Source organism: Macrotis lagotis, chromosome X (genome assembly GCF_037893015.1).
Source record: "Macrotis lagotis isolate mMagLag1 chromosome X, bilby.v1.9.chrom.fasta, whole genome shotgun sequence".
In the NCBI taxonomy this organism is placed as follows: domain Eukaryota; kingdom Metazoa; phylum Chordata; class Mammalia; order Peramelemorphia; family Peramelidae; genus Macrotis; species Macrotis lagotis.
Window position 1 is genome coordinate 286616473 of NC_133666.1, and position 18933 is coordinate 286635405.

General features: G+C 36.3%; 1 protein-coding gene across 6 annotated transcripts in view; it reads left to right on the forward strand.

The window, feature by feature from the left end:
- The window catches only part of CPLANE1 (ciliogenesis and planar polarity effector complex subunit 1), a 155384-nt gene that overhangs the window by 72649 nt on the left and 63802 nt on the right, over positions 1-18933 (forward strand). For all 6 annotated transcript variants that reach the window (XM_074202095.1, XM_074202099.1, XM_074202098.1 and 3 more), the window contains 8 exons: positions 2022-2099; positions 3549-3738; positions 10086-10367; positions 10558-11322; positions 12904-13055; positions 15983-16112; positions 16631-16685; positions 18254-18358. In XM_074202095.1, coding sequence (XP_074058196.1) covers positions 2022-2099; positions 3549-3738; positions 10086-10367; positions 10558-11322; positions 12904-13055; positions 15983-16112; positions 16631-16685; positions 18254-18358 — 1757 coding nt within the window. The remainder of the gene's footprint in view (positions 1-2021; positions 2100-3548; positions 3739-10085; positions 10368-10557; positions 11323-12903; positions 13056-15982; positions 16113-16630; positions 16686-18253; positions 18359-18933) is intronic.

Consider the following 18933-nt stretch of genomic DNA (forward strand, 5'->3'; position numbering starts at 1 on the left):
TTCATATGACTATGGATTGCTTTGATCTCCTCATCTGTAAATTGACTTTGCATATTCCTTGACCATTTGTCAATTGGGGAATGACTTTTTTTTTAAATTTGACTCTCAGTTCTCTGTATATTTTAAAAATGAGTCCTTTGTCAGAAACATGAGTTGTAAAGATTGTTTCCCAGTTTACTGTATTTCTTTTGATCTTGGTTACAGTGGTTTTGTCTGTGCAAAAGCTTTTTAATTTAGTGTAATTGAAGTCATCTAGTTTGTTTTTAGTTATGTTCTCCATCTCTTCCTTGGTCATAAACTGCTTTCCTTTCCATAGATCTGACAGTAAACCAGTCCTTGATCTTCTAGTTTTCTTATAGTATTTTTTTTATGTCTAAATTCTCTATCCATCTAATCTAAGTTTCTTCCATACTAGCTTCCCATTTTCCCAGCAGTTTTTAATCAAAAAGACAGTTTTTATTCCAGTAGCTGGACTCTTTGCATTTATCAAACAGCAGATTGCTATAATCCTTTCCTGCTATTGTACTTAGTCTATTCCACTGATCCACCACTCTATTTCTTAGCCAATACCAGACAGTTTTGATGACTGATGCTTTATAATATAATTTTAGACCTGGTAAGGCCAAGCCGCCTTCTTTTGTACTTTTTTTCATTGAATCCCTGGAAATTTTTGACTTTTTATTTCTCCATATGAATTTACTTACAATTTTTTTTGAAACTCATTAAAGTAATTTGTTGGAATTTTGATTGGTAGGACACTAAAAACAGGTAGTTTAGTCTTTTTTATTATATTAGCTCAACCTTTGCATAAGCAGTTGATGTTTGTCCAGTTATTTAAATCTGATTTAATTTGTGTGAGAAGTGTTTTATAATTGTTTTCAAAAAGTTTCTGAGTCTGCCTTGGCAAATAGACTCCCAGGTCTCAAATACAATTCTCTCTCTCTCTCTCTCTCTCTCTCTCTCTCTCTCTCTCTCTCTCTCTCTCTTTTGCAAGCCAAATGGGGTTAGGTGGCTTGCCCAAGGCCACACAGCTAGGTAAATTTTAAGTGTCTGAGCCCCATTTGCACTCAGGTACTCCTGACTCCAGGTATTTTATCCACTGTGCCCCCTAGCTGCCCCTTAAATACAATCCTAAAAGACTTGTGATGGAAAGTGCCATTCAAATCCAGAGAAAAAACCTGGAGTCTTTTTTAAAAACTTCCTTTATGTTGTTTTCTTTGTTTTGGTTTTTAGTTCTTATTCTTTTTTCATAATATTACTAATTTGGAAACATGCTTGTTAAATATGATTGTACATATACAACCTATATCAGATATACTCACTGCCATGGGGAAGGAGAAGGAAGGGAGAGTGGTTGAAAAATATCAAAATTAAAAACTTACAGAAATATGAATTTTGAAATTTGTCTTTGTATGTAATTGGAAAAAATAACATGAAACAAACTCTCCCCCCAAAAAGAAATTATCTGTTAAATAGAAGATGCTGACTGTACTGATAGAATTTCCTTCCTTATAGCAGTGAAATCAAGAGGTTATACCCCCATCCTATTATAAAAATACTTTAATAAATAAAATGACAAATGTGCCAAAGAGATTTCTCTCAGTGAAAAACAATCTATTTTTGAAATGTAAAAAAGTAGAGTTTAAAATATAAAAAGTAAAAGTCTCAGTAATAAGGACCACAAATTTCATTTAAGAAACCAAGAAGAAACTTTGAATGTCCTGAACACTTAATCTAATATTTATTTTAAGCCCTGTATTCATTTTCCAGTGGTGTTCAATCAGAGGTGTTTTTCAAATATGACATTTAAATGATCAAAACCTATTCTTTGCCTTTCAGTCAGTTGTGAATTGCTATGGAGACAATTGTAAACAAACTATTTATGAACTCAACAGTAGACTATTATAAAGGGATGGAGATCGTGTATCCATGAAAGACTGACAGATTACTTTTGTTAGAGATAATTTAATATATGTAATATCTTAAAATATGCTACATAAATCTCTCTTTTAATCTTATAGTATGGCTGAGACTGTTGTTGACACTAAACTCACCACTCCTCCCTCATTCTGTTTAGATACAAATGCAGATTCTCCTAGGTAAGACAAAATGAATTCTATTTCTCATTAAATAATTTTAATTTTCTTGTAATTTAAAGTGTGAATTTTTTTGCAAATATTTGATAATGTAAGTGTATTTTCTAGTCATTAGGAGATTTAAAAGATTTTTAAACCTTGTAAAGTTTACATTTTAATGGGGAAAGGAAGAAAAATCTTATGTGAAAATAGAAAATAAGTAGTATATTTCTAAAAAAAAAAGGTAGACTTTGTTCCCAAAATTTTCAACTTCTAATTTTACTTTTTAAAAGGTAATTTGAAAACTTTTGTACTCTCACAAGACAACTTCTCTTCTAAAAATGCTCCTTCCAACCCTAACTTATAATTTTATCTTATGCCAGTTGAGAGTAGATTGATTTGAAAGTTAGTAGTCTTTCTAAATAGTATTTTTGCTTTTGGACTCATGAAGCTCCTAAATATATTTTTTATATTAACAATGAAAATTTATATTATTGAGTTTTTAAGGTAAGGCACAAATCTGTCTTGAAATAGATAGAACAGCTGTAGTCTGTATTTCATAGACCTAACTAATAAAGGCTTTTTGTGTTTTTTCTATATTTGGAATTCCAAATATGTTATTATCCCAAACTAAATCTCTCCAGAGAAAAGACTTTAACTTCCACGTAATTATACATATCCAGATAACCAAATCCTTTAACAAGTTAAAAACTAAAGTTTTCAGAAGGAAAGAGAATTAGGAAATATTATTTAGTATATTTTCTGGCTTGGATTTGAAATAATTGAATTGACATTTATGCATACATATATATTTATAGTTTGAATCCTTTATTTTTCTTGTTAGATTTAATCTCTTATACAACTTGCCTTCTTTGTGATTTGATTCTTGCAGTTTTTAACTTTTCATTGATTTCAGTGATCATGTATCTTTGCTTTAAGTAGTTGTGATAGCCATTATAATCTTCTGTCACCTTCTCTAAGCATGGTTTGTGGTTTATGCAAAATTTGAAGTTTAGGAAGTGATACTTGAATGTTATGGTTGTTCAAAGTTTATCAGTCATCATTAGTATTTAGTTGCTGCTATTTTCCCATTCATTTCATTAATGTGTATATTTACATCTTCCTTGGGGAACCTTAAAATCAAGTAAGCTGTACTGTCCATGAAGTTAAAGTTTACTAACAATATGCACTGAATTAAAGGAAAAAGTGGCATCTGTATATTCTATTCTTTTTTTTGCTTGATTTTGTTTTTGTTTTTGCAAGGCAATGGGGTTAGATCACATGTGCCCAAGGCCACACAGCTAGGTAATTATTAAGTGTCTGAGACCAGTTTTGAACTGAGGTACTCCTGACTCCAGGGCCAGTGCTCTATTCACTGCGCCACCTAGCTGCCCCTGTATATTCTATTCTAATCACTGTTTTGAATTTAATTTTACATATCAGTATATTTATTTTTTCCTTCCCTTCATACAGCATACAAGTTTCTGTTCCAAAAGACCGACCTTCCTCAATTCCACCTGTGGTATCTGATACAACCAGTGTTTCCTCACATACTCCTATTTCAAGACATCTCAGGGACCATAAACATGAGTCCCCAGCTCTACCAAATTCTTCAGAACCAGTTAGTCAGGTGCTCTATGATGAATTGTTCAGATTGGTTCAGGTGAGTTGCATCTTTACATATGCACATGTGTGTGTTTGAATATATGTGTATTTGTATGTGAATTAGAGAAATTGAGATAATAGCTATTCTTTCAAAAGAACTATAGAAAAGCAAAAATTACTTTCTTTTTATAATTTAATATTTATTCTCATTTTGTACAAATAATGTTTTTTTATACATTAATAAAATACTCTTGTTTAAGAGTAAACGAAATACCCCCTCCTCCCATGAATATAGACTTGCTTGAGCGATAAAGTAAAGAGGAGAGAAAAAAATTAAAATTAAAAAAATAATAGTAATAATTGTAGGTATGGCCAGGTGGCGCAATGGACGGAGCACCAGCCCTGGAGCCACGAGCACCTGAGCCCACATCTGGCCCCATACACCCAACAATCACCCAGCCGTGTGACATGCAAGCCGCCAGAACCCCACTGCCCCACAAAAAACAAAAAAAAAAAAAAAAAAGACCCAAAATAAAATAAAATAGTAATAATAGTAGGGGTGGCTGGGTGGGAGACGGAGCATTGGCCCTTGAGCCAGGAGCACCCGGGTCCAAATACAGCCTCAGACACCCAACGATCATCCTGCTATGCGGTCCCAGGTAGGCCAACCAGCCCCATTTGCCCTGCACCCCTCCCAAAAATAATAATAATAAAAAATATGCTTGAGTCTTTGTTCCAACACCACCAACTCCTGTCGTGGGTGGATCACATTCTTTATGATCAGTCCATCACAAAAGTTACTTCCATATTTTTCCACTGTTGCCATTGCTGATTGCAACTCCCTCCTTTCGTATTTCTCCACTACCATGTACTATATTTTCTCTCTCCTTTCACTCTGACTCTGCTGTAGGGTAGCTGAGTGGTGCAGCAGACAGGTCCCTGGTCCTGGGGCCAAGAGGCCCTGAGCCCCCATACCACCCCTTAGGCCCAGAAACCACCTGGCCCTATGGTCCTGGATAGGCCATCCAATCCCAGCCCCTTGCAAGAAGTAAAAAAGAAAATGTGTTATATTTGACCACTCTCCCCCCATGGTCCATCCTCTCCTCCATCACTCACATCCACCCCTTCCTCCATCCCCCCCTCTTATTCCAGATGCCTATACCCCATTGAGTATATATGCTGTTTCTGCTCTTAACCACCTCTGATGAGAGCAAAGATTCCTTCATTACCCCTTGCCTTCCCCTCTTCCATATCATTGCAATAGCTCATTGTAATAAATAAAAATCTTATTATATGAAATATCTTAGCCTCTTCTTCCTCTCCTTTTTCTTTCTCCCATTATATCTCCCTTTTTTCTATTGACTCCATTTTTACACCATGTTTTATCTTCAAATTCAGCTTTCTCCTGTGCTTCATCTATAAAAGCGCCTTCTACCTGCTCTGTTAATTGAGAAGGTTTATATGAGTATTATCAGTGTCATTTTTCTATACAGGAATACATGCAGTTCATCATCATTAAGTCCCTCATAGTTTCCCCTTCTCCTCCAATCTCTATGCTTCACCTGAGTCCTGTATCTGAAGATCAAACCTTCTGTTCAGCTCTGGCCATTCGAACAGGAACATTTGAAATTCCCCTGGTTCATTGAGAAAGTCCATCTTTTTCCCTGGAAGAGGACATTCAGCCTTTCTGGGTAGTTGATTCTCGGCTGCATTCTAAGTTCTTTTGCCTTCTGGAATATTATATTCCAAGCCCTACGAGCTTTTAATATAGTTGCTGCTAAGTCCTGTGTGATCCTGACTGCAGCTCCACGATATTTGAATTGTGTCCTTGTGGCTGCTTGTAATACTTTCTCTTTGACTTGGCTATAATATTCCTAGGGGTTGGATTTTTGCGATCTCTTTCTTGGGAGGATCTGTGGATTCTCTCCATTTTTATTTTGCCCTCTGCTTCTAGAATATCAGGGCAATTTTCCTGTAGTAATTCTTTGAAAATGATGTCAAGGCTCTTTTCCTGATCATGAGTTGCAGATATTTCAATAATTTTTAAATTATCTTTCCTAAATCTGTTTTCCATATTAGTTGTTTTTTCAATGAGATGTTTCACATTTTCTTCTAATTTTTCATTTTTTTGGTTTTGAAGTATTGAGTCCTATTTTCTCGTAAATTCATCAATCTCCCTGAGTTCCATTCTTTGTCTGAAGGATTTGTTCTCCTCAGAGAGTTTTCTTATGTCTTTTTCCATCTGGCCAATTCTGCTTTTTAAAGCGTTCTTCTCCTTAATAACTTTTTGAACTGTTTTATACATTTGACCTAAGCTGGTTTTTAGCATGCTATTTTCTTCAGCATTTTTTTGGATTTCCTTGACTAGGCTGCTGACTTCATTTTCATGTTTTTTCCTGCATCTTTCATTTCTTTTCCCAGATTTTCTTCTAACTCCCTCGTTTGGTTTTCAAAGTTTTTTTTGAGCTGTCATAGCCTGAGCCCAATTTCTGTTTTTCTTGGAGTCTTTAGATGCAGGAGCTTGTGCTTCCTCATCTTCAGACTGAGTATTTTGATCCTTCTTGGACTCATATGCAAAATATTTTTTCTTTTTTTTAGGATTTTGCAAGGCAATGGGGTTAAGTGGCTTGCCCAAGGCCACACAGCTAGGTAATTATTAAGTGTCTGAGGCAGGATTTGAACCCAGGTACTCCTGATTCCAGGGCCGGTGCTCTATCCATTGTGCCACCTAGCAGCCCCCTCAAAATATTTCTCAATGGTGTTCTTCTTGTTTCTCTGGTTGCTCATTTTCCCAGCGTGAGCCTGTTTTGGGGGTGCTTCCTGAGCTTTTGGGACACTCCCACAAGGGTCTCAGTGTGTGAGGTTCTGTCCTCCCTCCTGGTGTGTGAATGACCATAAGTGCCCTCCTCTGCCATGGGGCTGATGTGGGGGGGGGGCTGCTGTTCTATGGGGGGCCTAGATTGTGATCAGGATCTGAATGTGGTCAGAGCCCCAGAGTCCTGTTCCAGGGGCAGAGGACGGAGCTCTGCAGTCTCTCTTCACTCCCCTCCCTAGGTTCAATGGGCTCATGCCCTGGGGGCTCCTGCTTACGGGCTCTGCCTGCTTCTGCTCCTGGATCTGGACTGCTGTGAACACTGAGCTGCTGGCTGTGTGCTCTGTGGCCTGGGCTTCACGTGCTCTCTCTGGCAGAGGTCCCCTGCTGTTCCCCCACTTTGTGCCCAGTTCTCCCCAGGGCGTAGGTCAGGAAATTGCCCCGCTGCTGTGAGCTGTGACTCCCAGCACCCTGGGGTTGTCTCTGGGAGGCTGAAGTTCTTTCGCTCTGGCGGGCCGCCCCTCCGACCCCGGGGAGCAGAGCCTTTCTGCTCTTTTCCAGGTTACCTTGTGTAGGAGAACTGCCTCACTGGTCTCTCGAAAATTTAGTTAGAGTCCTTAGCTTATGAGTTTTTATGAGAGAGAGCCCAAGACATGATTCCGTTCTTGTCGCCATCTTGGCTCCGCCCCCCCCCCCAAATTACTTTCAGATCAAAACTGTGACTATTCTCAAAAAATTATCAGAATTGATTCTAGAAGATCTTCTTGTTCCAAATTTTTCTTTTGGTGTTATTTAGAATTAAAAAAAAGCTAATTCTGTTGCTTTGTTCTCTTTTAGGCCATCTTTGGGGGGGTTTTTTTGTTTTTTTGTTTTTAGTTTTTTGGGGGTTTTTTTGCAAGGCAGTGGGGTTAAGTGACTTGCCCAAGGCTACACAGCTAGGTAATTATTAAGTGTCTGAGGCCGGATTTGAATTCAGGTACTCCTGACTTTAGGGTGGGTGCTCTATCCACTGTGCCACCCAGTTGCCCCAGGCCATCTTTGTTTTTGTAGAAGACAGTTGGCTCAAAAAAATGTCTCCTTTTCCATCTATAAATTCTATAGGGCTAATAAATTTTTCCTTTAGGATGAAAACATTCTCTGGGAGAGTTAAATATACTTTATATATATATAATATATATATAGAATATATTTATATTAATATATTTTATATATATAATATATTTAGCTTTAATTACTTTTAATAGATCAGTACTATTTGAGTAGCCAATGGAATTTTTTAAAAGATTGATCATGATTATGTGGAAAGGCAGAAAAACATACTGAACTGCCTGGCCCACTCCTTACTCTCAGGCTATCCTCCTCAGCTTCCCAGTTTTTTCTTCTGTCTACGTTGTAATGGTCTCCCACTCACCTCTTGAACTTGTTCCCATAATAGGAATCCCTTATTTGGGTATACCTCTATTCTTATTTTAATTATGACAAAAACTTAATCACAATTTATTTGTATTTACTGTTCTTTGTTTTTAGTTTTTATTGAAAACAAAATGCATTATAAAAATTTGCTTTTTATAAAACTGTTGAACTTTTAAAAACTTCCTTTAAGTCATATAAATAGCTGGCTATATATCATTTGAATAGTAGTTTGATGGATAAATGTCTTGTACAAATCAGATACTTAAATACTTATTAAATTAAATTAAAACATGAGTATTTGTCAAATGCTTAATTAGGTATTACTATAAACAAGGCACAGTGCTAAGGATTCTACAGGTTAGAAAGTTAAATAAGTTGTTGTCCCTGGTTTTCAGGAATTTAAATTTTAGTTGGACCTAGAAATAGGAACACAAATAGCTTAACAATTAGTCTTACAGAAAGTTGAAAAATAACTCATCCTTTGGGACAAGGGTGGGAGATAATGATACTGAAAAATTTTGGGGAGTAGAGAATAAGGAGATTTCAGAATCAGACAGTTTTAGGGGTCATGTAGTTTATATCGTATCTACCAGAATAAGAATCCCTTCTACATCAAAGGATATCTCTTGTTAGTATTGTGGTTTGGTCTTCCATGGGACCAAAGTAATTGTCTATGGTCAGGTTCCTTTTTTTTTTTTTCTGTTTACTCATTTCCCCAGCCTGTGCTTCTTGAGCTTTTGAGTATTATTGAGACACTCCCTCCTTATCCCCCACACAAGGACCTCAGTGTGTGAGGCTCTGACTGTTCTCCTGGTCTGTGAATGATCATAAGCTCACCCCTCTGCCACAGGGCTCTATGAGGGACCCAGACTGCCACCAGGGTCTGAATGTGGTAAAAGCCCCAGAGTCCTGTCCCAAGGACAGAGGACAGACCTTGGCAGTCTCCCTCCACTCCCTTACCTTCTGTGTGCTGAGCACTGAGGGTGTAGCTACCTGTAGGTTCCTGCTGGGCGGCTCCACTGGCTTCTGTTCCTGGAATCTGGGCTGCGCTGAGTGTGAATGCCTGGACTGTGCTGAGTACCGCGGCCATGCTGAGGGCCTGGGCTTCTTGCCCACTCTGGCAAAGGTCTCCCTGTTGATCTTCCAAGTTGTGCTTGGTGCTCCCTGGGGTGCAGGTCAGGAAACTGTTTCTGCTGCCTGAAGTTGGTGCTCCCAGGAGCCCTGGTGCTTTCCTGGGAGTCAGTATCACCCCTCTAGTACTGTGGAACAGAGTCTTCCTACTATTTTCCAGGTTACCTTCAGCTGGAGAATTGCCTCACTGGATCTTTCTGTGAGTTCTGTCTCTCAATAATTTAGTTAGAGTCATAATTTTAAGCTTTTGAAATATTTTGGAGAGAGCGCCTAAGAAAGGCTCTTCCCCTGGCCCCCATCTTGGCTCTGCTGTAATAGACATTTTTAATCACTTTTTATTTAAAGATCCATCAACAGTATATTAATGTACTTTTTTCCCCTCAACTCATCTAACAATGACTCTTCACATTTTTTGTTATCTTTCCTTAAATTATTTTCTTATGAATATCAACTTATTTTGTTATCCCTTCATTCTGTTTCCTTCTATAGTGCTTCTCAACGCTATTTTATTATACTTAAGTATTTTTTTTTTTAGGTTTCTTTTTGCAAGGCAAATGGGGTTAAGTGGCTTGCCGAAGGCCACACGGCTAGGTAATTATTAAGTGTTTGAGACCGGATTTGAACTCAGGTACTCCTGACTCCAGGGCTGGTGCTTTATCCACTGCACCACCTAGCCGCCTCATACTTAAGTATTTTAAGGATTAACTGTTTTATCTTTTTTGTGCATGTATGTTCTGTCTAGCAATGCAAATTAGTCTTTCTGCATTTTGGAAGACAATCTTTGAGAGTTGCTGTCATTTTGTGAGCTGACTTTTGATGAATTTTTTTGAGCATGCCTGGGCTATTATTATCTAGCTCTCTGATGACAAGCATGCAGTTCCAGTGCAAAGTCTCTTTAAAGTCTTTCTCTTTTAGCATAGTCTATAAGACCTAGAGTCTCTGATAAAATAGACATCAGAGTAGGACTTAAGGGATTTTGACCATTTCTTTTACTTAGACTTCTTAAGGTTAAATAATTAAACAATTTTTTTATTTTTACTGTATCCTAGTTGCAACAGATCAACTTCATGAACCTCATGCAAATATTAGGATCATCATTTGCCAGCTTTCCCAATGTACAACATATGCAGCAGTCTCAAAATATGCACTTGGAGGGAAGCCAAATTATAGGCCCCACAAGAGGCAGCGGTGATGTTGAGTCTACAAATACAAATCTTAAGAATGAGTTCCTACTTAGAGCCATTGAAGAAAATTCCAGACAGTTTGAAAAGAGCAGACCACACCCTGAAGGAACCATCCAGTCTGATCAGAACAAAATCGGAAACAGTCAGGTACCTTATTAAGTATAATGCACAACATAAAGGATTTTGGATTTCTAAGATTTATTTTAGTTATATTGGTTATTCTCTAGTAGTTAATGTTTCCTTACTTAAAAAAACCAAATCTACCATACTTTCTAAATTTTAAAATAAGCAAATGTTTTCTAAAAGATAATCCACTTCTTTATTTTTCCTCTTTCAGTATATTCCATCCTTTTGTGTTCCTTCTGGTCATTTAGATGACCAATCTAATAATGGAGAAGTAATTCCAAAATGTCAAACCTTGTCCAGCACTTCAGGTCCTCCAACTTCTACTTCAAGCAATCACTTCCATCTATTGTCCAGCACACCCACCAGTTACAAGAGTCCTATACTTATTCCAACTGTAAAAACTTTAAATCCTGCCAGTGGTTTTCCTTTGCTTAAGATTCAAAGGAAGCATGAATTCAAACCACTATCTGTCCGACCAGTAATAATTCCACAAGTTCCAGTCAGACCCCCCCCAGAACCAAAAGAGGCCTGGGGTTTATTCACTTCTGGGAAAAAACTTGCAACAACACAATGCATCAATCCCACATCCCATTTGAATTTGAGCCAGTATGATGTGGAAACTGTGCAGAAAGCCCTTGAGCAGAAGAGATGGGCAGAAATAAGAACTACAGAAACCCTTAAGCATCTCAACTTAGATCAGTATGTTGAACAGGAAGATTTGGCAACTCAACAAGGGTCTTCAGCAGAAAAAGGAGAAAAAATATTTGATGTGAAACCAGAGCCCCCTGAGTTACCTAATCAGAATTTTTTTGGTGTTCCTTTACTACACCTGCAACTTAATCCTACAGCTATGTTTTCAGCAGCCTTGACAGCTCCTTCAACTCCTCATAGTTTTAAAGAAAAAGAAAGAGTTTCAAAAGAAATCTTGTACCCAAGCCTAAAATTACTTCATACTTGCTTTCCCTCAGAACATAAGGTAATGGATTTTAACTACTTAATTTAACAACTTGTTTTAATATAGGATTCCTTCAATGAAAATAGTTTTTAATTTTCTATTTTAATAACATGTTTTAGAAAAGATGATACCAATTATTACATTAACAATATTAAGAGATGTAATATTATAGTGGAAAAAGCACTGGATTTGGATCCAGAGGATATGTGTTTAGATCCTGCCTCTTTTACTATTACTATGGGCACATTGCATCTTGCTTTTGAGCCTTAGTTTCCTCATCTGTAAAAATAAGAGGTTTGGACTAGAGGATTTCTGTTTGTTTGTTTTTTGCAAGGCAATGGGGTTAAGTGGCTTGCCTAAGGCCACACAGCTAGGTAATTATTAAGTGTCTGAGGTCGGATTTGAACTGAGGTACTCCTGACTCCAGGGACCTGTGCTCTATCCACTATGCCATCTAGCCGCCCCTAGAGGATTTCTGAAGTCCTTCTTAGCATTAAATCCTGTAGATTAGATGTTTAAAATTATCATCATCATCATCATTATTATTATTATTTGCAAGATAGACAGGGTTCAGTGCATTGCCCAAGACCACACAGCTAGGTAATTATTAAGTGTCTGAGGTTGGATTTGAACTCAGGTACTCCTGACTCCAGGGCTGGTGCTCTATCCACTGCACCACCTAGCCGCCCTAAAATTATTTTTGAAAAACATTTTTTTTCTAAAATTTTGAGTTCCAATTTCTTTCCTTTCCTCTTTTCCCTCCCTCACCTACCGAAACAGCAAGGAATGTATTAGTTATACATGTGAAATAATAATACAGAACATTTCAGTATTAGTCATGTTATAAAAAATGAAAAAATGATACTTCAGTTTACACTTAAAGTTCATCAGTTCCCTGTAGATTGTATATTTAAAAGGTCTTATGTGGAATAATAGGGAAAGCTGCCTTGCTAAGATTGGAGAGCAAGAATAAGGTAGGAGCAATTGTATTGGGCATTTTTATATGGATGTAGTTGTCTAGCATATTTAAGTAGTAATAAAATAGAGTTCATAGTTCTAGTGTTTGAGCCTTTCACCAACTAAGATTGCAGTGTAAAACACTGTTTTTAGATAATTTTGTAAGAGGTAGAACCAAGTAGAACTACTGATACATGGTACAGTAGAATTCTGCAGTGATTTGGACTTTTGTTTCAGCTTATATTCCTATATTTTGTTCTTCCATCAACTGTCTGGAAAGGTGTCCAGGAGAGGGACTGGCATGAGCATTTCCCTCACTGTTATGGAGTCCAAGATCAGGGCTTTTGGCAGTGCCAGGAGGACTGGACTGCATCTCTCATGCCTGCTGCTGAACAGGCTGGACTACCTCTGTTTTCCCTAGTGCTTAACTGACTTAGAACAGTGGATGAGAAAACCTAGTTATTGTTCTGTGACTGGTATCATTCCCAAAATCTAGATTTACTGTTTAAATACCAAATCATTTTGATAGCTTCTTGCTTGTGAATTTTAATTTAATTAGAACTCATTCTTTTTGTGATTACAGTATTTTAATTGAAGCTGGATTTTTTTTTTTTGCTTTTAACTGCATAATTTCTTCTTACACAGTGCCAAAAGCCAAAGTTCATTCCACTTGAAAAGCTCAATGCATTTAAACATGACCAGCAGAAACAATTACTTAATTTATTTGAATATGGTGAACCTGGGAATATTCACATTTTAACGACCAAAATAGAATCAAAAAAGGAAAATAAAAAAAGGTAAGTTTTAAAGTTAAAGGAAGATTTTATGAAAATAAACTGGAGAATCCCATATTAATTTTAGTCACACATAATGGAATCTTAGAACTGAAATAAATTTGAAAGTCAATTTAAAAAATGCTAGATTCCCAAGTTTGAGCCCTAGCTGTGCTGTTTAATATTATCTTTGTGTCCTCACATAAATTAGTTGCGATTTTGTGCCTCAATTTCTTTACACCTCAAATATGTTTTATAGTACACTACTGACCTCAAAAGGTAGTTATTAGGCTGAGATACAAGAATATTAAATATTATTTTGGGAGGCAACTTGTTATAATAGTAAGACTTGAAATTAAAATATCTGGGTTCAGGCTCTGCCTCTAATACTTCATTTTATTTGATCAAAGTAAATTCATTTACTCTCTTATAGGCACAGTTTCTTTATCTGTAAAGTGAAAAATAATATACTGCTACATCCTATTTTGTTGTTAGAAAAGTCCTTTTATTTCTTTCCTTAAATATTTCCTTATTATATTTTTTTTTAGGGTTTTGCAAGGTAGATGGGATCAAGTGGCTTGCCCAAGGCCACACAGCTAGGTAATTATTAAGTGTCTGAGACCGGATTTGAACCCAGGTACTCCTGACTCCAGGGCCGGTGCTTTATCCACTGCGCCACCTAGCCACCCCTCCTTATTACAATTTAAACAATTTTAACTTTAATTTTTTTTTTTATATTTTTCAAGGCAATGGGTCTAAGTGGCTTGCCCAAGGCCATACAGCTAGGTAATTATTAAGTGTCTGAGGTCAGATTTGAACCCAGGTACTCCTGACTCCAAGGCTGGTGCTCTATTCACTGCACCACCTAGCCGCCCTTAACTTTAATTTTTAAAATATTTTATTTCGTATTCTTTCCCTCTCCCCTTGAGAAGACAAGCTGTATGATATAACTTACACATGTGAAGTCATGCAAACCATATTTCCCTAATAGCCACGTTACCAAAGAAACTCACAAAGACCAAGAAAAATAGAGTGAAAAATGCATACTTCATTTTGCACTAAAAGTTTATCAGTTCTCTCTGGAGGTGGATAACATTTTTAATCATGGGTCCTTTGGATTCATCTTGGATGATTGTCTTGTTCAGAATAGCTGACTTTAACAGCTGGTCATTCTAAGAAGATTGCTATTACTATGAACAGGTTTCTTCAGGTTCTGCATACTTCACTTTTCATCAGTTCATATGTTTTCCTGAGACCATCCTGCTTGCCATTTCTTATAATACAATAGTATTATTTCACAATCCTTAATACATGTTCTTCAGCCATACTCATAAGATAATAGGAAATTGTTGAGGAGGAAGAGCAGATAAGTAATAAACATTACTAAGTGTTTGCTTATTCTTTGTCTTGGCACTGTACTAGGGGCTGTGGATACATACAAAAGCAAGCAAGCAAGACATTCTAATGAGGAAAACAACAGACAAAAGGCATTTACAAAGCAGGAGTATGGAATGGGAAAGACATGTTCATGTAGGGGCATGACATTGAAGAACTAGGTAGGGGAAATAAAAGTTCATTGGCCTGAGACCTCCAAAAGAGACATCCAGGGCAGGAATTGAACAATTAGTAAAGGATTTAGTATAGTGTAGTGCTGTTCCATAGTGGAAATGCTACAGAGTTGGGTTGATATTCTGGTTGAGGAAGTCCCAAGAATCTGAGGGATGTTCTGGAGCAAAGGAGTCAAACCTTTTAGCTCTTCTGGGCTGCATCATCAGTGCCCTTGACAACTTTTTGTTGGATGATATGGCCCAGAAAATTTAAAAGGTTGGACACCCCTGTTCTAGAATGGGAAAGCAGCTGAAGCACAAAATAGAGGAATCACATGAACCAGTTCCCCTTATCTTTGAGTTAATCTCTCCCCCTCTGCCCCCAACTGTCATTTTGCTTTTTTTTTTCCTTTCTATACTTTCTCACTTTAGGAAAATCAATTTGGCAGCTAAATGAAGGATGAGTAGGAATGGAGAAAGACTTGATGCATGGAAACTGTTTGTAATACACTTATAATAGTAGAGAATGATGAGGTTCTAAACTAGAGATGGTGGCTGTGTCAGTGGACAGTAAAGGAAAAATTCAAGGGATATGAGTGGAAGTAGAAATGATAAAACTTGGCAATTGATTAAGTACATGAAGAGTAAGAAGTTAATTACACCAAGAAGCTGTGGTCATAGGTGAGCAGGAGGATATTGATGCCTATAACAAGAATAAGGAATTTCCAATGAGGGACATGGATAATGAACCGATGTGTTAAATTTCAGATGTCCCTAAGATGTCTAGTTTAAAATACTTTCTTTGTAGTTGCTGCAAGACTAGAGCTCAGAAGAGAAACTAGACACCACCTGCTTTCAAGTCACCTTTGTTGGATCTTTATCAGGGTTACTCCTGATAACTGTAGGTGTCAGTACTCAAAGATTGTGTCTTAGACCCTCGTCTTCCCTCTTCCCTATTTCATTTGGTGATCTCATCAGTGCTTAAGGATTCAATTGTTGTTTTTATGCAGGTGATTCTCAGATCTGCTTGTCCAGTGCTAATGTGTAAAATGTAAAAATTGTAAAAATGTACAGAAGTAGAGGGGAAGTTTGGAAGCTCACATAGGCAAGGAAGTTGGGTAATGTTAGCACTACTGTTAAATTCACTATTTATATAGATATATATAGATAGATAGATAGATATAGATATAGATATATAGACATATATTTCTTTTTAAATGGAAATGTCCACATTTGTTGTTTGGCAGGTTAATAGAAGAAGAGAGAAATGTTTTGTAAACTGTTAAGAATTACATAAACATAAGATTATTATTATTTATATTTTTCTCAGATGTCCTTAAGAATGATCTTCTACCAATTTCTTGTTTCTTTTAATTTTAATTTTACACTTTTTTTTAATGACAGAGAAAGAAGACGGGCTAAGAAAAATCTTCAAGAAAAGAGTTCAGAGAAAGAAGAGAAAAAACATGTGACAATCCAAGCAGAGGATTCTATTATTAATCCAGATGATTTAGAAGTAGTTGTGAAACAAAAGGTAGAGGAAAGCCACTGGCAAACTTTTAAAACTCACATGCACATGGAACTCTGTGCCTTTTTATTATTTGAGTAATCTGATACATTTACAAAGATTGTAAATATATATATATATATATATATATGTATATATATATATATATATACACACTCTCCAGCAAATTAGTATAGTAAGACTTATATTATAAAATTTTGTCTTGAATTAGGTTTTTTCCTTAAATATTTTAAGCTGGACAGAAAGGATTTGCAAGAGAATAGCTCCAAGATTTGTAAAGTTCATATTAAACAGCATTTATGTAAAACACAGGCATAATCAAAATATATCACTAACCTTAAATATTCCTAAAATATATTTATCAACTAGTGACTTTATAATGAATTGAAAATATTACATTTTGTAACAAACCTCATGGAAATGGATAATGACTTTACACAGAATGACACCTAAATAATGTTAAATACCAAAAATAATAAGCCACATTTTACACTAACCAACCATTCATTTTGGGATTTATTTAGGATCAGCAAGAACAACCCATTCCTCAGTCTACTGATTGTTTTGTAATTCCTTTGGGTATGTATCTTTGTGATTTAAAAGTAAGTTATATCTAATTTTTTTTTTTTTAGGTTTTTGCAAGGCAGTGGGGTTAAGTGGCTTGCCCAAGGCCACACGGCTAGGTAATTATTAAGTGTCTTGAGACCGGATTTGAACTCAGGTCCTCCTGACTCCAGGGCCGGTGCTTTATCTACTGTGCCACCCAGCCGCCCCTTAAAAATCAGTTATATATATCTAATTTAAAGATGAGATCATCTTTTTTGAGGGATAAGCTTATAATCACAAGAATTAGATTAACTAAAATTTTTTATATTATTATTTGTAATAACAAGATACATTTTCACATATATAAATATGCTTATAGCCAACAAAAGTCTCCCTTAGAAAATCATTAAGCCTTGATGTTTGAAGATTGAAGAAAATGACATGAGTAAGTGGATAGTGTTAAAAACACTAATAGGCGGCAGCTAGGTGGCATAGTGGATAAAGCACCGGCCCTGGAGTCAGGAGGACCTGAGTTCAAATCCGGTCTCAAGACACTTAATAATTACCTAGCCGTGTGGCCTTGGGCAAGCCACTTAATCCTGTTTGCCTGCAAAAAAAAAACTAAAAAAAACTAAAAACACTTATGGGGCAGCTAGTTGGCACAGTGGATAAAGCACTGGCCCTGGGTCAGGAGTACCTGGGTTCAAATCCTGTCTCAGACACTTAATAATTACCTAGCCGTGTGGCCTAGGGCAAGCCACTTAACCCCATTTGCCTTGCAAAAACCTAAAAAAAAACCAAACCCCACTAATAAAATATATTCATAAAGGCAAATTTGTAGAGGTTCTATTTAGAGATCTTCTGTATAGGTTACAATTTAGAAGTTGTTTGGAAAAAAGATCATGATATTTACATTTAGAAAATTGGTTTAATTTAAGTTGCTGCCATAGGCAATATCCTTCATCTTAAGATCATTACTTGATCTTCTCTCTAAATAAGTTGTTGTTTGAAGAGCTCATTTATTCTCAGTTTATTTCTGATGACTCATAAATCTATATCTTCTGTTCTGTCTACTCATCACTTGTCCCAGCTTCTTGTCTGCATTTCCTTCTGTTTTAAAGATCTTATCTCATTCAAAATTCTCCCCAAATTAATACAACCAGTTTCCTTGTTAACCAAATTAGAAATCTTCAGTCCTTTGATCTTTTTTTGGTGACCTCTGACTTCATGAAGGTTCATACAGACCATGCCAGTTCTTAACTCTGACTTTTTGTTGTTTATTTATTTGCTATATTCTCTTTCTGTTTCCTATGCAAACTTTCTCAACCTTCCTGGTCCACCTTGCATTTCATTTTCCCACTTGGTCCATGAAGCCTTCTTTGGTGAGACCTGCCTTCATCAGTCTTCTCTGAACTGGGAACAATGTAATAATTATCTATTAACTTTATTCCAGTTCTGTTTACTAATTGTTATCTGAATGCAAAGATCCTATTTTCCCCCCATGACTTTAAATTGTGTTGTGTTCAGAGTAGTTGCTGAATAAGTTGTTTGGTTAACTGTAGTTTTACTTAGGTTTTTTTTTTTTTTTTTTTGTATTTAAGAATCACTAGAAGAGGACATCACTTCTTCAGCTGGATTACATTATATGGCTTCTGTAAGAAAGAAGGTGGTAGAAAATAAAGATGCAAGTACAAACACAGACCCAGGTTAGATGCTTGGTTGTTTTGTTTTTGCTTGGGAGGTCTGAACAAGTTCTAGAATTTGGGTTGAAAGTCTTGTGTTTGAATCACAGCTCCCATACTTCACTAGCTTTTTTTGACTTTAGGAAAGTCATTTCCCTAAAAACTTAGTTTTCTTATCTCTAAGAAGGTAATAATAATAATTGCATTACTGATGCTGTGAGGAAAGGGGTTTATATATCTGAAAGAATTCTATAAATGAGTTTTATTGTTACTATGTTTATGCTACTAAAATACTTCCTTTTGAGCATCTCTGTAAGGGACAAGGTTTTTTACTTAAGATGGTTTTTTAAAAAAGTTCTTAATCTGGTATAAATTAGCTATGGCCAGTTTTTGGTTCCAGATTACTTTCCTCTCCTTTCCCCCTGCGCTGGCTGATTTGTATATTACTGTAAATACAATTTATTTTTAACTTAAGTAAAACATAATAGAAAGAGGTGTATTATGTATATTTCAAGCCAAATATAGATTATGTTTTAATTTTGGATTCAATTTCTTTTACTATCCTAGAAAATTTGTTAGGCATAAATTAAGAGTACTGA